This window comes from Pezoporus occidentalis, unplaced genomic scaffold (assembly GCF_034315485.1).
Source record: "Pezoporus occidentalis ecotype Australia unplaced genomic scaffold, CSIRO_AGI_Poc_V1 ctg24, whole genome shotgun sequence".
Lineage (NCBI taxonomy): Eukaryota > Metazoa > Chordata > Aves > Psittaciformes > Psittacidae > Pezoporus > Pezoporus occidentalis.
The window spans coordinates 9066063-9090532 of record NW_026914285.1 but is presented as its reverse complement, the minus strand read 5'-3'; the positions used below and the strand labels follow the sequence as shown (position 1 = coordinate 9090532).

The 24470-nt window shown below is 40.5% G+C and overlaps 2 protein-coding genes across 5 annotated transcripts in view; both read right to left on the bottom strand.

Annotated features, from left to right (window-relative positions):
* Positions 1-295: 295 nt before the first annotated feature.
* On the bottom strand, positions 296-19619 carry CHAF1B (chromatin assembly factor 1 subunit B). Of its 2 annotated transcripts, XR_009965544.1 has the most exons (15): positions 19504-19619; positions 18624-18754; positions 15473-15605; positions 15239-15356; positions 13638-13741; positions 11931-12027; positions 10158-10242; positions 9051-9144; positions 8355-8424; positions 8176-8267; positions 6574-6736; positions 5054-5476; positions 4361-4496; positions 3718-3803; positions 710-855 (listed from the first exon to the last, which is right to left on the bottom strand). XR_009965544.1 is itself a non-coding variant. In XM_062622300.1 (14 exons), exons 2-14 carry the CDS (start codon positions 18747-18749, stop codon positions 734-736), a joined length of 1713 nt encoding a protein of 570 aa, XP_062478284.1. In that variant the 5' UTR covers positions 18750-18754; positions 19504-19619; the 3' UTR covers positions 296-733. The 2 variants fall into 2 exon arrangements, 1 of the variants encoding a protein (XP_062478284.1); XM_062622300.1 differs by lacking the exon at positions 4361-4496 and having other exon boundaries at positions 296-855.
* Positions 19620-22673: 3054 nt separating this feature from the next.
* Positions 22674-24470, bottom strand: part of MORC3 (MORC family CW-type zinc finger 3) — a 28406-nt gene continuing 26609 nt past the window's right edge. For all 3 annotated transcript variants that reach the window (XM_062622303.1, XM_062622302.1, XM_062622304.1), the window contains one exon: positions 22674-23920. In XM_062622303.1, coding sequence (XP_062478287.1) covers positions 23767-23920 — 154 coding nt within the window. In that variant the 3' untranslated portion in view covers positions 22674-23766. The remainder of the gene's footprint in view (positions 23921-24470) is intronic.

Below are 24470 nucleotides of genomic sequence, written 5' to 3'. Positions count from 1 at the left end.
TTAACTGCTTAATCCAAGCATGAAATGCAAAAAAGAAACCAACTTTTACAAGTCTAACATAACTGGATTTGTATTGTATTGACTGAATAAGTTAAGATTTGGAAAAAAGGAAAGGGGGGAAACGTCTAATGTATGTGCTCAAATCCTGCTGCCTCGGGGAAATCTCATGTCTGTGCTTTGTTTCTTTTTAATACAAAAAATAAACAATTCAGAACTTTCTTCTACTGTTTAATGCTTATAACAGGTCTTCAGAGGGTTTCTTTCGTTTTCTTCTTGCATTTACAAGTTGTTGGGGGGGGGGGCGGGGCTTAAACCACAACGAATCATTATGAATGTGTTTAAGTCTTTAGAAACTCAATTCTTTTGCCAAACAGGGTACTGGCAAATGTGACAATTTATAAACACCAATTTTGGGAGTTTGATGTAGACTCTTCAGTTACTGTAATCAATAGCCAGATTTTCCTCAATTTCCTCAAGCAGTGCCATTTCTTGAAGAACGCTTTCTTCAAGAAGTAGAAAAACTTAAAAGTCACTTCCCAATTAATTCTTCCTCAACAAAGCTACCTTCCCGAACCCTGAGTCTTCTACTGACACTTTCTTCAAAGCACTACGTCAAATACACAAATGGTACTTTAATCAGGAACTGAGGATTTAACATTTGCAAAAAGAAATGCACTCTCAGATACGGCTGCATCTCCTTCAGACTGTGAAGAGTCTACTAAAACCTTAGTCTTTATTTGTTTGAATTACAGACGATTTCATCTTCAGTAGATGTAGAAAGAGCCACATCCTCAGTTCTAGGACGTTTCGACGCTGGGGGCTTTTGAAGGCTGTCATCAGATGGTAATGGCCTCTCTGAAACAGGAAGATGGCAAAAGTAAATGCAGATTGAGAGAGTAAATTGGTCTGCTGAACAATTCACCACCATTCACCAGAAAAAAATCCAACCAAAAGAAAAAAACCCCAACAACAAAAAAACCCCAAACACACACAAAAATAAAATCAAAAAAACAACCAACAAACAAAAAACTCAACATAAAAACCACACCAACCCAACCCCCGGTCTGAGAGTCCAGCACATGAAACTATGGTGTGCTGAAAACTTAAGTCTTTAAAACGCACGTGTAGAACCTGGAGAACACGACAACCAAGTGAATTTACTCTCCTCAGGTTCAGTGTCATCTAATCATAGACTCATAAAATAGTTAGGGGGGAAAGGACGTTAAGATCATCTAGTTCCAACCCCCCTGCCATGGGCAGGGACACCCTGCACTAAACCATGCCACCCAAGACTCCATCCAGCCTGTCCTTGAACACTGCCAGCGATGGAGCATTCACAGCTTCTCTGGGCAACCCATTCCAGTGCCTCACCACCCTTACAGGAAAAAACTTCTTCCTTATATCTAACCTAAACGTCCTCAGTTTAAGTTTGAACCCATTACCTCTTGTCCTGTCACTACAGTCTCTAATGAAAAGTCCCTCCCCAGCACCCTATAGGCCCCCTTCAGATACTGGAAGGCTGCTATGAGGTCTCCAAGCAGCCTTCTCTTCTCCAGGCTGAACAGCCCCAACTTTCTGAGCCTATCTTTATACAGGAGGTTCTCCAGTCCCCTGATCATCCTCGTTGTCCTTCTCTGGACTTGTTCCAACAGTTCCATGTCCTTTTTATGTTGAGGACACCAGAACTGCACACAATACTCCAGTAGAGGTCTCATAAGAGCAAAGTAAAGGGGCAGGACCTGCTGGTCACACTCCTTTTGATGCAGCCCAGGATATGGTTGGCTTTCTGGGCTGCAAGTGCACGCTGCCAGCTCATGTTCATTTTCTCATCAACCAGCACCCCCAAGTCCTTCTCTGCAGGGCTGTTCTGAATCTCTTCTCTGCCCAGCCTGTAGCTGTGCCTGGGATTGCTCCCACCCAGGTGTAGGACCTTGTACTTGGCATGGTTAAACTTCATGAGGTTGGCATCAGCCCACCTCACAAGCGTGTCAAGGTCCCTCTGGATGGCATTCCTTCCCTCCAGCGTATCAACCGAACCACACAGCTTGGTGTCATCGGCAAACTTGCTGAGGGCGCACTCAATCCCACTGTCCATGTCAGCGACAAAGATGTTGAACAAGACCGGTTCCAACACTGATCCCTGAGGGACACCACTAATTACTGGTCTCCAGCCGGACATTGAGCCATTGACCACAACTCTCTGTGTGCGGCCAGCCAGCCAGTTCTTTATCCACCGAGTGGTCCATCCATCAAATTGATGTCTCTCCAGTTTAGAGGCAAGGATGTAATGTGGGACAGTGTCGAACACTTTGCACAAGTCCAGGTAGATGATGTCAACTGCTCTACCCCTGTCCATCAGTTCCGTAGCCCCATCATAGAAGGCCACCAAATTGGTCAGACAGGATTTCCCCTTAGTGAAGCCATGCTGGCTGTCACCAAGCACCTTGTTGATTTTCATGTGCCTTAGCATGCCTTCCAGGAGAAACTGCTCCAAGATTTTGCCAGGCACAGAGGTGAGACTGACTGGTCCGTAATTCCCTAGGCCATCCATTTTCCCCTTCTTGAAAATAGGGGTTACATTTCCCTTTTTCCAGTCATCGGGAACTTCACCTGACTGCCAGGATTTCCCAATTATGATGGCCAGGGGGTTAGCAACTTCATTCACCAGCTCCTTCAGGACCCACAGATGGATTTCATCAGGTCCCATGGACTTGTGCACGTTCAGATTTTTAAGATGGTCTTGAACCAGGTCTTCTCCTACAGTGGGCCCGAGGTCTTCATTCTCACAGTCCCTGCATCTGCTTTCCAAGACTTGGGTGGTGTGGTCAGAACCTTTGCCAGTGAAGACCGAGGCAAATAAGTCATTCAGAGCCTCAGCCTTCTCCAAATTCTGTGTCGCTAGTTCTCCCGAGAGCTTCCTGAGGGGGCCTACATTCTCCCTAGTCTGTTTTTTATTTGCTATGTACCTGTAGAATCCCTTCCTGTTATCCTTAATATCCCTAGCCAAGTTTAATTCTAACTGGGCCTTAGCTTTCCTAACCTGGTCCCTAGCTTCCCGGACAACATCCCAGTATTCTTCCTAGGCAGCCTGTCCTTGCTTTCGCTTTTTATAAGCCTCTTTTTTCCTTATAATTTTCCTCAGGAGCTCCTTATCCATCCAAGGAAGTCTCCTGGCCCTCCTGCTGCACTTCCTTCTAGTTGGGATGCAACAGTCCTGAGCTTGTAGCAGGTGATACTTGAATATCAACCAAGTCTTGGGCTCCCCTTCCCTCTAGGGCTGTATCCCATGGAACCTTCCGAAGCAGGTTCCTGAAGAGGCCAAAGTCTGCTCAGGATACAGCTGGCTTTCTGGGCTGCAAGTGTACACTGAAGCTGGCTCATGTTCAGTTTCTCATCCACCAACACCCCCAAGTCCTTCTTTGCAGGGCTGCTCTGAATCTCTTCTCCACCCAATATGTAGGTGTGCCTGGAACTACCCAAAAACTGTAGTGACATACTGTCACGCAGCTGCCTAAGAGCAACCACAGTGAGAACACACCATATTATCAAAAGCTTTCAAATACTCCAGGGCAATGATGAAGCTTTAGAATCTGCAACTAGGTTTAGGTTTGTTCTTGACTATGCTTGTGTTACAGGCTTATAAGTCTATAATAAAAAGAATGACTGGCAAAAGACTGCTGCATATTAATAGCCACAAATGCAAATAACAGAACTTACCATGTTCTTGTTCTGAGGAAGAAGGTATAGGAACTGCATCTGCAGGGGCTGGCGTATCTGCCTTCAGTGGAATCAAGTTTACTCTCCTTTAAAAGAGTAGCAACAGTTCAATCGCTTTAAAGGCATTATTTCCATAAATGATTTATTTAAAGGTTTACTTCATATAGAATCAGTTTAATTTAAATGTAGTTTAGATATATCATACATTTTTTCCTCTTGCTATATGATAAATAGAACATTTTTCAGAAGTATTTTGAATACCACTAGTGATCTTTCCCATTAGAAAGTACTTTTGCATGTTTTATATGGTGCTGTGCTTGATATTCACCTTCAGAGCACAGTATCCTGGTCAAATATTTTAAAATTAAGACTGCACCTACTATTCCCTAGCCCTGTCCACTTTAGATTCATAAAACTGCATCTCTTTTGGATGGCACTTAAAAATTAAGCACAAAAATGGCAGAGGATTGAACCAATAAAAAAAAAAAAAAAAAAGCCTTGCAAGTAACACCATACATTCCAGTACAAGATGACACTCATGGCATAATCAGTTGATAGGATTAAATATCATTTCTCTCTCTTAAAATGGTTAGCTCCATTAGTCACCCCACCCTCCAGGAAAAAGTTGCTTAGATCTACCTACAGCCCTTTGACTTGTTAGTTCCAGTACAGATGAACACTGCTGTGTAGAAAGCCATCATCTCCAAGATTTTCCTTGCAGCTGTTGATGAAATCCACTATTCTGCTTTCTTGTTCACCACTTCCTCTCTAGCCACCTACTAATTAAAACATTCCTATGAGAAGCTACAATAATCTCCTTCAACACTAAAATAGCCTTGTTTTACATGTCTGTCCCCTCACTGATGCACACCAGTTCAGGGTCTTATATTGCAGGCTGTTTGACAATCAGTACATGGATTACAAGTAATTTCTAAAAACCTAGGAAGTGACCTCAATCAATACATGAAGTCCCACACCCATGACCAAGTACACTAAGGGACTGTTTAGACTTGCACTCTTCATAAAATATTTCCTGTCAGAAGAGTCTTTAAATGATTCTCATCAACTGAAGACTTCAGGTACCATCCTCATACTGAAAATGGAACCTGAAGACAGACACCTGTTACTGCCATATGGACAAGGCATAAGGGTCAGGTTAACTTTGCTACTAGGATTCAGGAGACATTTTGACCTTCCAGTTGCAATACAACTGGAACAAAAAATACCATGTCAAGAAAGCTACCACCAAGACACCATCTCAACCTTTAAATGTAGCACAAGCACAGCTTGTCTCAGCCTTCATATTTATAACCGGAAACGGCAATATAAATCTCACCTTGGAGTCCTGCTCCACGCTTGTAAAGTGTTGAGAGTAACTCTCCTGGGCTGGTTTGCTTTAGCGCTCTGGCTGGCTGACTGGCTGATTTTCCTCTCATCTGAGGATGAGACTGGAATGTTTTTTATGACAACAGGTGTGGAAGGCAAGTCCTTACCAGCAGCTGTGGGTGTTCTAGGTTGGAGAGTGACAGTGCTGGGATCAGTGACCCTGCTAGGAGTCGTAGCTTCTGTCAGTCTAGAACCTGGGGAAATGACTTTGTGTGGCTGGCTCTTTTTCACTTTCTTCTCTGTTACACCAGAAGTCCTGACATTTATCTGTGGCTTCTCCTTCAGTGGTATTCCAAGTTCATCCTTCTCAAAGGTAACAAATGAACAGTATCCATCCATGGAGGAGATAGCAAGAAAGGCTCCATCGCTGGACCTATTTGGAATTTTTTTTTTGCCATTAAGAGTAAAGGTCAGAAATTTCCTTCAGTCCTCATCCCTGCACCTGTAACACATGCTGTACCTGTCTTTTCCTCCCCCCATCCCCAAATACATGCATACATTTTAATAAAACTGCAGTCAAGTGAAAGACATCCAATTCAACTGAACAAAGATCTTCAATTCTGGCTTTTGCCTGTGATCTAATCTCTCTGGTGTCATCTGTGAGCACCTGTAACATGCTGCTGCCAGCACCTGTATGCACAGGTACACAAATCTTTAGTCACGGTGTCTGAAATATTGCTGAACTGTTCTCTTCAGACCAGCAGAGCAATACAAGCTCTTTGGCTCTGCTCCTAGCACTAAGGAGAGGCAATGCTCAAACCACCATGGTGCTCACCTGAATGGGCTCTTCTTGCTTATTTCACCAAGCAATGTCTATCACTGATTACAACCACTTGATTTTCTGTTCTCTTCCACTGCCCCTTTCCTGACACACCATGATTTCGACAGTGTTGAGCATCAATTAGAACTCTGAAAGACAGGCCTCCATGTGGTCCTCAGCTTACTTATACTGGCTAGGAAGGCATGAGAAAAGAAGCCTTATCCAGCAGAGGGGTGTGTCCTGATTATAAGACCAGTTCAATTTTCAGCTTCAGTTCTGATCTGCCACATCAAGTCAGATGAATTATTTCAGCAGAACTGTCCTGATAAAGCAGAATTTGGCCAGGATACAGACACCTGAACTCAGAGAGATGACTTCCAAAACCTCCAAGTAACTTTACTAATGCCAGTTACACTGCGTGAACAATGATTGCTTCCCATGGATACCTAGAACAATAGCTTTCATAAAAATTTCCATCTGCTTGTCCTCAGGATTTGCACCTTGCTTCTCAGCAGGTAAAGAACCACAATTCCCTGGTTTACAGGGAAAAAAAGAAGCAGCTTGCTCTTCACACACTGCAATGACAGTGACCACATGTGCATCATAAATTAAACAAAAATACAAGACACAAGATGCTGTGCAGAACTTCAACATACAAAAAGGACATTTCCCGCATCACAACAGATCTTAGGAATATAATAATTGCCTACCATGAAATGTCACTCAGGGTGTGATAATGTATGTTAGAAACATAACCAAAGGGGAAGGACTGCTCAGTATCATAAAAAAGCACAGAATCTTCTGAAGCAACAGCAAATACCAGTCGATAGGGCAGATCAAACAGAGCAGGAGACGATTTCTGACCGATTCCATCTAGAATGCAAAGGAATGAACACACTGAGAACTTTTTGCATTCATTGAAAGGTAGTAACTGCAGTAGCTTAGCCATGAACCTAAAGATTACATTATTAATCAGTATCAAGATAACAGCTCAGAAGACTGCACTTCTATAAAAAGTAAAGTTTAATGTCAAGTACTAATATTTCTCTTGTCTGAAGTTTTCCCTCTATTGTCTTAGCTGAAGAGAGAGAAATCAGCAGCTTTGCCCATGTGGATTCTTACTGCTTTGTTTTGTGAAGTTTGTCATATATATTCATATATATTCCAGCTGGAATTTTTAAAGAACAACTTTAAGACTAAAGTCCAAACAAACACACCTCAGAATATAGTGTAAATCAAGGTCACAACAAATTTATACCGCTGTGTTATATTCTGTACAACTCAGTCAAAACAATGGATTTAGCACTATTTGTGTTACCTTGGGTTCAGTTCCTAGCTAGTCTTTTTAAGGCCAGATTATTCCAGCTTCCAATGGAAGCTGCATGCTAGCTAGCTGCTTTCAGAAATTTCCAGTATATAGGGCTCCTGTTCAGTTCTCTGATGATTATGGAAGCTATGCACTAAGGCCATTAACATTAATATAACTTAACGTTGTCGCATCTCTAGATTTCTAGGCTACCAAAAATTTTCACTTTTCTGAGTATACGTTGCAGAAACTAAGCATTCCATTTAGATGTGTCACAGAGGCCTACACCAGACACTCACCTCCTTTCTTTGCAACACACCATTACAACAAATCTAAAGATTATGATGAAAATAGAGAACACAACAACTGGTAATCTCTAAATCCTTTAAGGAATACCAGAAAACGATCCTGTAAAGAAAGACGCAAAGCTCTGCCTTTTGGTCAAAGACTAGTCTTCAAAATATAAACACTCCTGGACACACTGGACTCACAGTAAGGCTGGATTTCAATTTTCAGGTAAGTTTTCATGCAACTTCATACAATCCTTTCCCATCCTCAGAACTCCTGTTATGGCCAAAAATACCAGCACTGCTTTGGGTTTGGCTTTCTTGAATAAACATTAATGGTTGTTGCAAACTACACCAACTCTCTGGTGCTTCTGCGATGTGGGTAGTTGAGACTAACAGAAAATATTTCAGTGGGTCACTCCTTTAGTGCTAAGCCAAGTTATTTACTTTTACTTAACACTAAACAGTAAAAGTTTAATATTAAGCAGTGTTAGTGTAGCCTAAGAGGCTAAGTAAGAACATTTATCCACTATATCAAAAGCCACTCACAATGTACTTAAGGTGAATTCAGCGTCTTAGAGTCAAGAAAAAGCTTCTAAGATGTGGTAAACACTATCTTAATGGAGTGTTAAAAGGCTAGGGCATAAAATAGTAAACAGCCACACTGGCCTCTTCACGTATTTGCTGCAAAATCATACTCCCTAAAGGATTTACAGTACCTTTATTAAATGCTCGTCTCAACTCAAAGTAGACTGGGCAGCAGCGAACAGCAAGAGTTGCTTTTCCAGGACATGGCAGGTGACCCACAGGCCTTTTATAAAGAATCAGTATTTTAAAAATCAACATTGCAATTTTATTTCTTATATAAAAAGATATTTTTCATCTTATTAATCTCTACCTTTTAAGATTGTTTCTGGAGAAAACATATGTGGTGTTTGTTACATTTTCTCCTGATTCAACACAGCCAGCTGCAAAAATAAAGGTTAAAACATTACTCATCTACTCAAAAGGGTACTGGGTACACACTTTATGTCCATAAATATTCTACTTCTCAGGAATTAGGCTTGTCAGCTGGGCAAGAGCTGTGCAACCTGAACACAACTTAAAAATATCCCAAATATTTATTTAGTGCTGTTTTTGTTTTCCTTACATAGTTCCCCCTCAAAGCTTCTTTTTGATGTTGTCAGACATCTATAAAAGCAATGCTTATATGGGAAAACTAATCCCCTCCTTGCAATGTTATTTCTACTATGACTGCAGTGTTCTTAAGAAAGGATACAAACAAAGAGAGACCAGTCAAAAAGAACTACTCATTATTCTTCACTTCTATTTTAACAGAGCTGTATTATTGCAATTTACATGTTTCAGTACAGAAAAATGCCATAAATATTATTTTTATCACAGCAGAAAGTTGACATTTTGAACTGCTAACAGAAGAGTATTGTGAAGGCTCTATTTTCTTCAATAAGAAGACTGAGGAATGGCTTAATTAAGATAAATAAGCATTCCCTAGCAGTTTGAAACCAATCCTGAAGTATGTTCGAACTAGAGCATAATGGGCACAATGTAAGTTATAGTGTACGTTCTCACATACCTGGAGTGAGTAAATAGGAGCCATCAGGAGTAAAACTGAGCCTGCGGAAAAATGACTTCATGCTGTCATCGTGGAACATCCGATAGCTCCTAGCCTGTAGCATTGAAAATAGATTGTGTAAAACGCCATGAATGCTTCAGCTGGAATTCAAGTGAGACAAGCCATCCAGTTGTACAGTAACTCAATGGAACTTCTAAAATAAATGTTTTAAAAAACACTGGCTCCTTCAAACTCACTTTCTGCTGTGCTATAAATTCTTCACAGCTAAGAAAAATAGTTCTTGATCCCTTTTCAGCTACTAATCAAAACACGCTACAAGCAGTCACATTAGACCAGTGAGTAAAAAATAGTAGTGACCTGGAAAACAACATTTTTTAACAGTCAATGTAAAAGCCTGTTCCTTAAGCATTTAATTTTAACTCTAGTATTAGAGGTTTAAAGAGACCTTATATCAAAATGCTCTCTCTCAGGCCTGTTCTTCAGTCTCTATGACACTGTTACAAATGTTTTTTACAAAAAAGAGAAAAGGAATAGAAGGAATTTAAAAAGTTATAGCTAGCTTGGTGGTGTTTTTTACTGTTACTTAAAACTGGTTTGGACAAAACAGCTCTTTGGTTTACCTCCTTGAGTAAGACAGAACTTCCTAAATTTTCCAGAGTTCATATTTTTCCTAAAAAATCCAACTACCTTTTTAAAAACTTCAGGCTGCTGATTTTAAAATACTATTGCTATATCATATCCATTAATAAACTTACAGCTTCTGCAAGACATATTTTAAGTTTTCCCCATAAGAATTCACTATGCGTACTATTTTTCCACGCTATTTTTAATATTTACAAAGACATTTTGTTACTACTTTAAACCACTGAACTTGCAAGAGATCAACAGCAGCAGGCAGTGCACTTTCTGAGTCATTTCTGTAATGTTCCAGGAAACCTGTATCAGTCTCTACCTATAACATGCAAAAATGAGACGGAGACAAAAATGTCTGATATACAGATTACCTGAATGGAAAACATTTGTGCCTTTGGTTTCACAGAAAAGAACAACTCATATAAAACAGCACTCACCACGTTCTCCAGAACCATTAGTAGCAGAACAACGTACCTCTCCTTCAGCTCCTGATCCAGATACAATCTTGGTAATATTGAACGCTACACGCTTGGTCTGCGTGTTGTATACCCGCAGGACCCTACACAATAGAGACTACAGTTAGTGAGGAACATCTTCCTTTCTCCCCAAATTTCACACAACACTGCAGGATCTCGCTTCTCAGTCAGAACCGTCAAATATAAATGATAATCACACATCAATTATAACTGTTCATGAGACACTACCAGAGGTACATGTTTTGATGGCTAAATAATCAAGGCATTGCTAGCAATTATTTGACTCAATAAGGTTTGTGAAGTAGTGGCTTATGCATTCAGGGAGGAATGGGGAAATTAGCAGACAGTGAATTGCCACCCCATTCCTACCTCTGTTGTAGTAGCCAGTATGTTTCTGCAGAGTGAAAACTCTCCTCAAAGACAATTAGCTGCATCTCTATGCTTTGGTTTCCTTTGGAATAAACGTAAACTGGAGTACATCTCTGTACAGAACATTGGAACTCCCTGACTTCATCTCACTAAGACAGCAGGTAGCCTAAGCGAATGCAACTGCTCGTCTCACCACCCCCTCTTTTCCGTCAGCTCTGACCTTCACTAAATTATGTTGGCTTGGCAGAAAACCAACCTAACACAAAAACTGGACAGCTTTCTGCCAACTTAATGTGCTGATACAGAAAGAATACTGTATAGAGTAAGGAACAGAAAATAGAAGGTAAGGCTGTGGCATGCCGCTTGAGACATTTGTGGAACTACCAGTTTCTGGATGTCATGCAGATAAACTGGTCTGGCAAAAGGGGGAAAAGGTCTCCCCAGCCTGGACTGATGAGTACCCAGACTTGGCAACTGGCCTGGCTCCTGTTAAATCCCCACTGAGCCAAAGCTATTCACTAGCCTTGCAGAAAAGCATCTGAAACCTCAAGAGGTGGGAAATCTCCCCTCTTCAGATTAGTTCTTGTCCTTGCTTGCAACTTCACTCCAAGACAAAAACTTGTGTATCATTCTATTATTTGTGTTTCACTGCTGTTCATTTTAACAAAAGCACAGAAATCTCACACAAGAGATTATTAGAAGACCAAGACTCATAATGACCTAGTTGGCATTAACTTACAATTTTTCTGACCCTGTTGCAAATCTTACATCAAGACTACTTTTTTATTATTATAGCAATTTTCTTTGCATTGGGTGCCAGATGACATGCATTTATTAGACAGCTGTGAACCCCTTCAGAGCAGCACACATGCCCTAAACAGTTTAAGCTTATTTAAAGTTCTGATAAGGGCCAAGTTTATAATGTGTGTGTTTAGATTTCCAATGACATCACTTACAAAACTGTTGGGGATGAAGGGAGGGAGAGGGTGAAAGAAAGATACCAGTGGAAAACAATTTTAACTTATTTCTTAACCTGTTTATATCTTTCTGTAAAACAAGGATAAACTTACTAGCTCATTAACAACCAGAGAACGCAGCACTCTCTTAAGAAATACTTGGTATCTATAATGAACAAACTCATGAAAGCTTATTTTGTGAAGAAAAATTTCTACAGAAGTTTACACAATCTTATTTGCCGCTTAGAGACACCACTCAGACTTCAGAAATCATTTACTGTAAGCAAAAGATGAACTAAATTACCATTTTACTTTCACATCAAATTTCTTCAGGAACAATCTGAATAAAACTAAAATAGAAGCCAGATTTATCCTGTACATTTGCTTTTAATTCATCCTCAAGTAAGAAAGAATACTAAGGAAAAACACATAGATCAATAGCTCACCTATCACAACTCAGAGTTGTAATGTACTGGCCTAGAGGATCCCATGTTATTCCTTGGACATAACTCTTGTGTTCATTTAATATTGAAACCTTCTGTCCTGCAATTACAAACAGTTTTCAGATTCTAAAATCAAATCTTTTTAAAAACATTTCTTCATATCAAGAAAGAAAACAAAACATTTAAACATGTAGAGAAAACACTTTTTAAGGAAACTTTTAACTTGATAGCACCTGATAAGAATATCAGAACTAGCTGCTTTATTTCTAGAATCTTCACAACTACAGTAAATTGTGAGATGCCAGTTTAAGGCTTGTTCCCTACAAACTTACTCACATAAGCAGTTTGGCTTAGGCCTTAAATAAGCGAGGTAAGTATATTTCAAAACAGAAGTATTTCAAAACCTTTGTCATTTAGTACCTCAAGGACTTAAGCCAGTGATGCTCTCTTTGTACTGAACAGCCCTATAGATTTTTACTATTAATTTTCTTCCAGCCATTTTTTAAAAAACCATGCAAGCTCTGAGCTTGGGTATTACTGGAAGCTATCCCTGAATCTCTTTCCTTTCATGTATAATACAATTTCTGATTACAGAGCCTACATTTTCCAGTAATGGATTCTTACTTCCAACTTCCTAGTTGTGCCTCTGCCTAGAAGAGACAAAATGCCCTCTATGGCATTAACTGCATGCTAAAAGAAAGCAGTGAGAATGGAAGACATTACACATAAATATCATACCAGCTTAAGAGGCTATTGAGCTTTTTTTAGTAATAATTCTAATAGATATGTGCCTTTAGTTGTTACAAGCAGTCTGAGATGCAAGAGACATTTGGTCACAATGCCACTACACATATGATCTAAGGACACATTCTCTTAAGTGTATATTCATGTATTTATTAAAGACATTTGAAAAGGAGTATATGTAACTGTTTAGATGGGAGCAACATTAAACACCCAAACCAAGAACACAGCATGTCAGCAGCGGAACACTGTATTTTCATGTGTGTGTGCACTGAAAAATTAACCTGGATTCTACTTTATTTTTCTTAATTAGACACTAAGTAGTAGAAATATGAGAGAAAAGGTTAACTTCAGAGAAAGTTAAGTATTTCCACATTAAATTAAAAGTGAATGTAACAATAACACTGCTAATAAGAGAACATCAAGCCATCGTAAAGCAACCTAACCTAAGTGTTACTACCAGAACTTCTATAGACTGGCCTTTGTGGAAAATATAAGCAATCTCACTCCACTAGGATGAGAATGAACAGAATTGTTTTGCCTAATGTAGCCTAAAAAAATAAGTCATATTGTGTAAAACAAAGACTTCATCCTATACTCACTTCCCATTTTTTACACAGGGAGGTAGTTACCTGATACCAGTCAAGTTTTATTCCTTTGTAGGGGCTTGGGGTGGAGTAACTAATATACAAGCTGCTTGTATAGGAGTTTATATTATTGTATTGTGTAGGAGTTTATTTTAGAGGGAAACTGGGTGGCTTATTTCCCAAATACTCCAAGGTGAAGAGATTACCTACGTGTAAGTTTTGCTGGCCTGACGATATGTCTGTATGTTAGGCTATCGGCCTCACAACCCTAGAAATCTAGCAGTCACAAAAAAAAAAAAGACACTTTCAACTCTTTTGGTAAATACCATCAGGCACTTCCACCAGGACTAAAGACACAGAAGTGATAAGATGTAGCATTTACCTTTATTGACATCCCACATTATAGCTGTGTTATCTACAGAAGCAGATGCCATGTAATTTCCATCTGAGGTCCAACAGATATCATACACATCTTCTAAGTGGCCTCTTGAAGGCAGAAAAGAAACCAATTTTTAACCAAAAAATTAACAGCTACATGTAAACATGAGTTTTATGCATTTTTAGGTTAAAAGCAATCAGAGGCAAATGAAGCATCACTGAAGTAAAATGAACATCATGACTTTCAGCTTTTAAAAAGTGCTTCCACATGCAGAAGGTAGAAGAACATTTTAAAAAAGCACATCCTACTATTTAAAATAAGCCTGCCTTTTAAACAGGTCTTCTTCAAAGATAATGAAAACCCCATATTTGAAGTTATTTATGAATTTATATCTACAGATCCAGAAACAAACATTGCTAGGATTTGTACAAACAGAAGATAAAATACTACACCAAAGCAATTAGGAAGTGCTGCTACTCAAGAAAATTTCCTGCATTTTTATGGGTTTCATAAAAGCAGTAAACAAACATCCAGTGGAATCATGTGAAACATGGAAAGTTAAGATTAATTTAGATACAGTTGACCAAACGTTGCAACATATTCAGAAGCACCCAGAAGGGCTCCATCCAAACAATTTTTATTTCTTGTCATTTGAAGATTTATCATGCAGCACGGTAACTTCAATAATAAATATTTGGAACACTAAGTTTAGAGAAGGGGGACTAGGTTTGTTTGCTTTAAGAGATTAACTCTAATGTTCCTAAAGGATCACACTGGTGCTTCAAGCAATCCCACTAGCACTTTCAAAATTACTCTCACGTAAACCTCAGCAGTTGCTATGAAAATATCAGTTGTGGATAGCAGAGTTACTTATAAATCTGTAATGATTTTATCAGTATAGACAGGTACAGAACAAACCTTTTAACAGATACTACACAGAAAGTAAGGCAGTGTCATACATACTGCTCATTCAAAATGCATTTCTGAGTCCAGAACCACTAATTTCTTTCAGACTTACCTGAGAGTGAGAACAGAACACTCTCGTAATTCACCTGCCAATGGTGGTTTGATGCCTTACCGTTATCAGCTAATAATTAGTCTTAGGCACAGTGTGTATATTCTATTAATCATCGTACACTTGCAACAGAAGCTGTATAATGCAGTAGATTTAACTACTAATGTGAATTAGTTGAAAAAGACTAGTCAACCCTCACAGCTACCATCTGGCAAAATTTCATGAATCATCTGACACTTTTTGCTTTAATAATGATCAAAATTTCCACTATAAAGCTAGTAAATAAAACTCCACATTTATTTTATATATCTCTGTGCTAAGCTTTCAGTGACTGTAACCCTCAGGAACCAATTTCAAAGCGCATCAGTTATGTCACACAAATGCCAACTCTGCCTTAAGAGAAGACAGAGGTTGGTGCTCTATCAAAAAAAATAAAAGTTAAATACAATAAAAGGATGAGTATTACAGCAAGAAAATTTTAGAGGGCACTGAAGTTCTACATCCACTGAAGAGAAGTCTGTACCAGATGATAAAAGCCACTGGAGAATCAAAAACACTGAATAGAAAAACTAATAAAATATTAAGTTACCTTAAAGTTTTAACGACTGCCCAGTTCTCTTTGTTGAGCTGAGCTTCATCTTCTTCCTGAAAAACCAATGGTTCCAATTCTTTGCTATCATTCAGCTTCCACAATAAAATAACAGCATCTGTAGAAGAAATCATACAGAGCTTCTTTCTTTCCCAGTCACCATTTCATTAATGCATTAGATTTAGTTCAACATTACAATTCTTTCACATAAGACACATGAAAAGCAGTTCTCACCATCTCCTCCAGATGCTAGGATCTCACCACTTGGAGAGAAGCGCACAACATTTACTGCTTTTGTATGGCGGGCAAGGTTGGATAAGAATTCCACAATTGCTTTTCCATCTGGTCCTTTTTCCACTTTCCATATCTAGTTAAAGAAGCATTACAAATAGTTTTCAGGAACAAGATGTAATATATATGCACTACATTAATCCACAATCTATTCCTTGGGCAGTCTTTCTGAACTTATCTGAAACTTTCATAGCTAAAGCTGCAGCTGCACCATAAATTTTCCCTCTATGAGCTACAGCTGTGTACTGGGTGTATATGACAAGGTTTTGATACATGGGGGAGGCTTCAAAGGTGAGTTCTAGCCAGCTCAAAGACAACACCTTTGTTCCACAGAGATGGCACCTCTGTGATAACATATTTAAGGAAGCGTGAAAAGCACTGCACAACAGCTGTGAGAAAAGAGCAAGAAAAATGTGAGAGAAATAGCTCTGTAAACACCAAGGTCAGAGAAAGAGGGGAGGAGGTGCTCCAGGTGCTGGAGCTGAGATGCCCCTGCTGCCGCTGGAGACCATGGCAACAGAAGCTGTCCACCTGCAGCCTATGGAAGTCCCTAGAGGAGCAGATATCCATACTGCAGCTTGTGGACAACCCCATGCCAGAGCAGGTAGATGTGACCTGAAGGAAGCTGCAGCCTGAGGAAAGCCCACACTGTAACAGGCTACCAGGAGGAGCTGTGGCCTGTGAAGAGAAACCCACACTGGAACAGGTTTGCTGGTAGGACCTGGGACCCCATGGGGGACCCACGTCGGAGCAGCCTGTTCCTGAAGGACTGCTCCCTGTGGAAAGGACCCACACTGGAGCAGTTAATGAAGAACAGCAGCCTGTGGGAAGGACCCATGCTGGAGCAGGGGAAGAGTGTGAGAAGTACACCCCCGAGGAGGAAACACAAGAGGGGACAATGTGTGATGAATTGACCACAGCCCCATTCCCCACCCCCCTGTGTTGCTCAGAGGGAAGAGGCAGAGTCAGGAGTGAAGCTGAACCTGGAAGAAGGGGAGAGATGAGGGAAGGCATTTTTAGTTTTGTTCTCATTTCTCACTACCCTCACAATAAATTCAATTTATTTTCCTAAGCTCAGTCTGTTTCACCCATGATAGTAATTAGTAAGTGATCTCCCTGTCCTTACCTTGACCCATTTTATCACTCCCCCAATCCTGTTGAGGAAGGGGAGTGACAGAGCAGCTCGGTGGACACCTTGTGGCCAGCCAAGGTCAACCACCACAAGCTGTAATTATATTGCAGGTTTTTTTAGTGTGATGAAATATATTACTGAGTATTTTCAATAAATTGGAAAAAAAAAACAAAACAACAACCCAACAACAGACAACCAAACACCTAATATCACTCTCTCTTCATTCATCAACAATCTCTAGCTTCAAAGGTATCTGACAAGCCTATAAATATATTGTAATTCCATGCTATTGAATCATTGTATTATTAACAGATCTGTCAACCACAAATTGTAACAGTCTGAAAAAAGAAACCCTGATTACTACAGGAGAAAAACACATTAGCTCTCTTCAGAAGTCTGAGCTTTGCAGTATATCGCAAAGGCCAATAGATTTACTGGTTTCAAACAGATTTGAGCAAGAATTCCAGTTCCCCACTGATCATAACAACAGCATTATGACAGTTTCATATACAGACACTTTTCCAGCAATGCTGGCTTAAGAATTCCTGATCCCACTTGTTCTCAATTTTGCAGTGCATAATAATGCCACTCCTACTGCTCTACTTGGGCACTGGTTCAGACATGAGATCAGCACTGTTATGCCTCTGTAATTGTGGGACTAAGGCACAGATAACTAAATCCCATTAGGTGTTTCAAATAATCTACTCCTGGATGCATCCTCAGACACGTAAAACAAACCAAGACAGAAAACAACCTATCAATTAGGCTATGGTAGGAATATACCAAACAATGAAATAGCATGAATTAAAACCTCTGTAACTTTTGCCAGTTTTCCCTCTTCATGCAGTGGTCCTCCAAAAGAAGATACAGCAGCAGAATTTTTCATGTCTAAGATGACTGAAAATTTTCAGGCCCTAAAATATGTCTAAGTATGAATACATACTCAGTAAATTATATATAGCCAAAATCCCTGAAATGCATACAGCACCAGTTAAGAAGTCAATTTGCCAGTGAGGGAAGGAAAAATTTTGGCTGCATCTACTGGAATAACCCCCTAATTTTTAATCACATTTATCCTCTTTACCACCTCCAAAAAAAAGAGGTATTGTAATCATGCACATATCACAGCAGTTATCATTTGTAATAATTTGCTAATAAATACTTTAACAAATATTGGCATATTTGTGACCACTATGTCTACCTTCCATACAGAGAAGCTGTTAACTAAATAGACAAATAAATTCAATGTCTTTCTCTGCAAGGAAACTGCCTCACTTGGCCATTAACTTTATTTAAGGAGCTAACCAACATCCAGATAAAAAGAACATGCACTCAATTTCCCAAAGCTTACCAATCAGGGCTTTTACAGAAACCAACAGATCACTGGATGACAGGAAGTCCCTGCATTAAGAATTTGGAAGATAGTAAACAACTGCCTGATTTTGCAAAGGTGAATGCTAGAGCCACATGTTTTAAAGCTTATGCTATTCAGCATTTTCATAAGTGATTCTCGAAAGCATGAACAACTGATTACAAAGTTTGCTAGCACCAACACAAATTCACTTAGCAGAGGTGCATTTGAAGCCGAGTTTCACTCAGAAAGACCTCATACTGCTGAGTGGCTACTTCTAAAATGGCAGATAGAATTCAAATTTGATGACCAAAGAAAGAGATTAAACCCAGTTGTTTCTCACTACACATTAGCAATTTCTACTGAGAGTTATCATCCAATAATCAACTAAGGCAGTTTTCTAAGAATAACAATGCAACACTCAGAAGCAGAACTCAAGGACAGTATGCAAGGATAACAGGAATCTCCTATGCAGCTGTACAATCTCACACTCTCCTTAAACCATTCACAGCCAGTGTCATGCACTGGTCAACAGCCTAATGTCTTGGATAACCAGCCATTTCACTCTCTGCACAAGCTATAGAACCAAACCAAACGGGTTTAAAACTTACCCGAACGGCTGTGTCCACACCTGCTGAGGCCAGTCGATTGATCTTCCCATCAGCTCCGTGCTGGAAGTCCAAGCTGTAAACGGGCTCCTTATTATGCCACACTATTTCACAAGTGATGACCTTCATGTTTGCTAAAGAAAACAGAGTAAACGCCAAATAAAGCCTTGTTTTTTTGTGACTAAATCAAAGTTAATTCAGATTTGGCAAGCGCCACAGACAGATCCCGGGACAATTTCACAGTGGAAACTGACAGGATGGTTTAAGTTAGATAATTTCTAAGTGCTAAAATCTATTACGGCTACAGTTACTGCCTAAGCACCGCGTGAGCATACCAAACCGCGTCTCCCAGCGGAATCAAACATTGTGACTGCCGCGTGGGACAGTTACAATGAAAGCCCACCGGGGGCACACACCACAGCTTGCCGCTTTCAGCCCCGGAGTGAGCCCGCCCTGCCCCGGGCAGCGCCAGGCGGGACCGGCACTGCGCACATCCTCTTGCCCTCGGAGTAGTACCGCGGCGGTGCAAGCAGCGCTGCACCAAGCAGTCAGGATCACGGAGAGGCGGGAAGGCTCGGGGGGTGGGGGGGCAGCGGGAAAGCAGTGGCGCCGCTGCCCACAGCCCTACCTCGCGGCCTGGCAGTCGCTCCCTGGGCAGCACCGCACCAAAGCCCCACGGGGCAGGAAAACCGCCGCCGGGGCTGGCGGTACCGGATGCCTGGGGAGGATGCGCCCCACGAGACCCAGCGCCGCGAGCACCGAAGCTAACTCCCAGCTCTCTGCTCGCTCCCTTCCTGCCCCGGCTCCCCACAGCACAGCACCACCCCTAGCCGCCACTAACGGCCGGGGAGGACGGAGGATGCCCCACACTCCCCAGTCCTACCTCCAGCTCCCTGCTGCCGGGCTGGGCTCCAGCGCTAGCGCCAGTTTCCCGCCCCGCGCCTGCGCGCGGCCTCCTCCCCGCTGGCTGCGAGGAGCGTCAGGCGGCCGGCAGCGCCCCCTGGCGGAGGCGGCTACACGGCGGTGCCTCCGCCGGCCCAGCCGCGGCCATCACCGTCGTGGAGTGTCGCGTTATGTCTCTATATTGCTCTATTCGAGATGTTTTTACATCTAGGCTGGTTAAAGGGCAACCAGTCCCCAAAATCGCCGTTTCTTTCAAATGCAAACCTTTCAGTGTGAAGTAATAATAAAGAAATTACATCCTTAGAAACCAAGGCAGCCAGGATTGCCATGCAAGCACAGCTAGGCTAAAAGCCAGGACAGTGCAAGGCCTCGTGCTGAAGCACGGAATCAAACTCTACAACTCGAAGAGAGTTATAAAGCAGGTACGTTTATTACAGCGCCGGGTACAAGGGGGATTGCTCCTCCTAACTTGCACACCGAGGGGTTAAGCAAGCAGATATTTATTACACACAAACATGCATATTCATTAGGTTCCCAAGAGTTCGGCAGGGATAATAGTTAGTTTAGGTACTCATAAGTCTCCTCGCTTTTGGCGCTTGTGCACTGCCCTCCGATGGTCGTGGGCAGGGGTCTTCAAGATGAAGTAAGCAGTCTTCCGCAGGGTGCACTTTTCACCTTTGGCACAGTTGGATGCCCCAGTAATCGCAAATTAGCTGAAACCAGCCATATCTGCAAGTTCCTGATAGCTGGCAAAGATTTAGAACGGTGTGACCTTTGTACCAGGGTAGGGCAGACAAGGAGTATCCTAAGCTAGCAGATGTTCAGGAGTCACCGTCTTCGAACTGATAATTAGAAGGATGGAAAGAAATAATGCACTCTTGTTAGTAAGACTGCTAAATTCTGTTATCACACCACAGACTTACAACACAAACATTGTTCTCTATCTTAGACCTAAGTTAAGTTAAAAGTATATTAACCCTATGTTTTCCAGGCACTTGCTTTCCTTTTATCAGTGCTTGACTTGAAATCTCACTTGCAGAGCAGGACACACAAAGGTAAACCATCATATTGAGCCCAGGAACTTGCCTGAAACTCAGTTAATGCACACCGCAAAACAGCACTGCTCTTTCCATACCCAGAGTGTCTTTTGGTGCAACCCTTTACACAATGCCACCTTGCAGACCACCATCTCTTATTAGTCAGCTGTATTGGACAGTGAAGTAATGGTCAGGGAAGAATGGTCTGCCTCAGCCCCCCAAAACCCCCCAAAAATACCTGAAAGCCCTCAGTCTCCCATGCTGGGGAATCAAACAACTTGCCTAAATGTAAAATTTCATGAGAGCCAAGCCAACCTGAGCCAAGCACCTAAAGTAGGGGGTCCCACCTCCCTAACTGTTGTGTTCCTGTCACTTCTGCCTCAGCACCAGGACAATAGTTCTCTAATAAGGCTTTTGTGAAATACGAACTCACTCTCCTAATCGAGATAACAGGATTTTATTGAGAGACAAATCAATAAATCAAAAGCAACAGTGCAGGGGACGTGAGAGTAGCCAGAGGCACACTGATTAGCATTTGTTACAGATTTATATACTTTAACTATTGCATTAGCCATATACATATTCATAATTCCCACGTATAGGCAGGTAATATTATAACTAGCTCCAGGAACTTATAAGTTTCCTCTTAGTACCTGTGCACTGCTCTCCAGTGATCATGGGCAGGGGTCTTGAGGATGAACTAAGCAGTCTTCCTCACGTGGGCAGGGGTCTTCAAGATGAAGTAAGCAGTCTTCCTCGCAGTGTACTTTTCACCTTTGGCACAGCTGGATGCCCCAGTAATCACAAAACTAGCTGAAACCAGCCATATCTGTAATTTCCTGATAGCTGGCGAAGTTATAGAACAGTGTGACCTTCATACAAAATTTATCGCAAGCAAATCAGGATGGGCAGATGAGTATCCCAAGCTAGCAGATGCTCTGGAGGCACTGTCTCCAAACTAACTGGTAAGTAGAAGGATGGTGTGAAATAATTCACTCATGTTTAGTGGGGCCACTAAATCCTGTCATCTCACCACACACTTAAAACACAAACATTGTTCTTTATCTTCAACCTAAGTTAAGCTAAAAGTACTTTAACCCTGTTTTCCAGGCACTAGATTTCCTCATATCAAGTCTGCCCAGTCCCATCCCCCCCCATCCCCCCCCCCTTTCTTTTACCTTTACAAATTCTTTTGCTATGTGACTCCATTTTGCTCAAGAGTTCTGGCCATTTTCAACTTGTCTAAACTTGTGTCTTTAGTGAGCTTTGTTTCTGTTATTGCGAACTCACAGAGTTATATCCACATAGCAACACCTATGATTTGCAAAAGCAAAAACATTTATGTGTTTATCACACTCTGAAACACAGAGTCCCAAATCCTAGTTGAGGAACAGTCTTGTAACTGAGCACCTGAAGAGGTGCAGGCAGGCAGTGAGCTGCTCTGGGGCCCGGTCAGGACCAAGCCTACCAAGTGTGCTTGCACCTTCAGCTCAAAACCAGACTGAGCCAGCCTTCTCTTAAGACCAAATACTTAAAATAAGCCCGAAACATTGGCTATTCTGCATAGTCTTTATTTATAAACAAAACCATTGCATTTGATCACATACCAGCTTTGATCCTGCAAACTCAGGTTTATATGTTTTTATTTTTATATTTTACAAAAAATACATTTTAACAAGTAAATAAAAAACATTTCCATTAGTCCACTGCTCTCCAAATGTAAATGTACAGTGTAAATCTGCCATTTTAAATATATGCTATATTTTGCCAACTGTCTACAAGAAATTCAACTGCAGAATCTGATGAAGCATAATAAATAATGATTAAATGGAAAACAAAAACTTTTAAAAAGTCATACAAAGTTATATTACATCCACCTCTTCAAAAATCAAACATTCAATTCATCCTTTATAAACCACAACAGTATTGCATTACCCTTATTGACACTGTAGAACAGCAAGCATCTTAAAACTGAAATACTGTCCATAGCAAGAAACTGACTGAACCACAACTAAAAGGAACAGGACAGTAGCAGCGCGAAAGCCGAAAACCTTGGGTTTATAAAAAAGACTCCCTAGAAATGAGCATATTGAACACTATCTCATAATTAATTTTTATTTTTTTTTTTTTTAAGCAAGAACCATTTTTTCTTGATTACTGTTTGGATGACAAATACCATCACATAGTAAAAGGTGGATTTGCTGTCTTTGCCACCTTTCTTCTCATTCCTGATGACTTCAAAAGAAAAGCATGCAACTGACTGAAAATACAGTCACCACTGTAACAGCAACTTCTCTTGGTACCACTTCTTCCCGCTTCCTGGGAAGTTTTTGCATGAGCACTACGGTACACACCTGGACTTATGAACCAGCCCTCCTGCATTCTAATGGGAGCTACAGGTACAACCGAAAATCCCTGTGACTGCGCTCAAATAGACAAGCTCTTAGATGTAGAAAACAACAATCACATAGCAGGGGCAGGACACAAACAGGCGTGTGGTTTCCATCACTGAAACAGCTGAAATATCCTAGCCATATCCCATGGAGTTGTTTATGCTGCAAAGCTATGTACAGGTAATGTTCTTTAGTGACATCAAAGTCCAGAAGGGAGCTAAATATCACCCGTGCTCAGGATAAAACCCTTACAGATTTTTTCTTGCTTTGGTAGTGAAACACAAATACTACCCATATGGCCAAAATTTTAATCTACTAGTTACATTTCCATCCGATTAATGCAACATAACGCAATGAAACAATACTGTAGTATACAAAAATGTTAGGAGGATTTGTTCTGAGACGAAAATCAAGGAAAGTTCTTTTTTGCATTTTTATATAGTCCACTACTTAGATCATCGAAGAGGAAGGAATTGCAAATATTAATACTTATATAAGATCAAAAGTCAAAACACTTTTGCAGAAAAGTATTAAGATTCCTAATAATAAAAATAGTTGCAAATTTAATTAAAAATACATTTTAAAAGCAAAATCCTTAATTAAGTACATCAGTGTTGGTCAATATTGACAGTGTTCCTTTAAGAGGAAGCAAAGACAACACCCACCCAATGCATCTGTGGGAACATCTGAACGCAGACTATATACACTTACTGATCAAACTATGTCAAATATATAAAGCAGTATATACAATTTTGAACCTAAACAAAGGTTATAACGGAAGATCAAGCAAGAGTCTGCTAAAATCTTAAGATACTAAGTACTACTAATTTCATGCATTTGTTCTACAACTTGTCCTAAAATTTCATCTACTACATCAATATCGTAATTGACTTGCTGCAAGTCTAGATCAGGCATTATCGTAGCCAGAAGCTGTCCAACATTGACTCGAAGAGAACGTAGTTTCAGGCTGTGAAGAAATAATTAGATATGATTAGATGTAGTTTTATGTTCAAATACGGAGTACCTTTCTAAACAAAGCTGGAACGGCTCCATACCTGAATTCCGTAAACAAAAAAGTGATGCAGTTAAAGCTGCCTCAAGATAACTTCAAAATCTACCAGTTTTTCAAAGCTGAGCCTCTCTAATTTTAATTTTGAAGGTCTATATTCCCTTAGTTTCAAACAAGTACTAAAGGTGAAACTGAATTCTACCTTTCCCAAAAATAATCAGCAGTATTTCTGAATGGTTTTATTTAAGTTAGCAAAAAAATACTGGCACAATCCTTTATTCCACAACACCTTTTTATTTCTCAAAACAACACTAAAACCCCAGTAACTTTATACATTTAGAAGCACAAACTACTATCACCTATGGGAACAAGAGAAAAAGAAGAAAGAAGGTAGCAAGTAAGAGTAGTTTGTCAAAAGGCTTTAAAAGAAAGAGAAGGTAAGGTAAGAGTTACAGTACAGCTAAAATGTTATGTTTCCTCTTTCTGCTTTCTTTCCTGGATCCCCTTG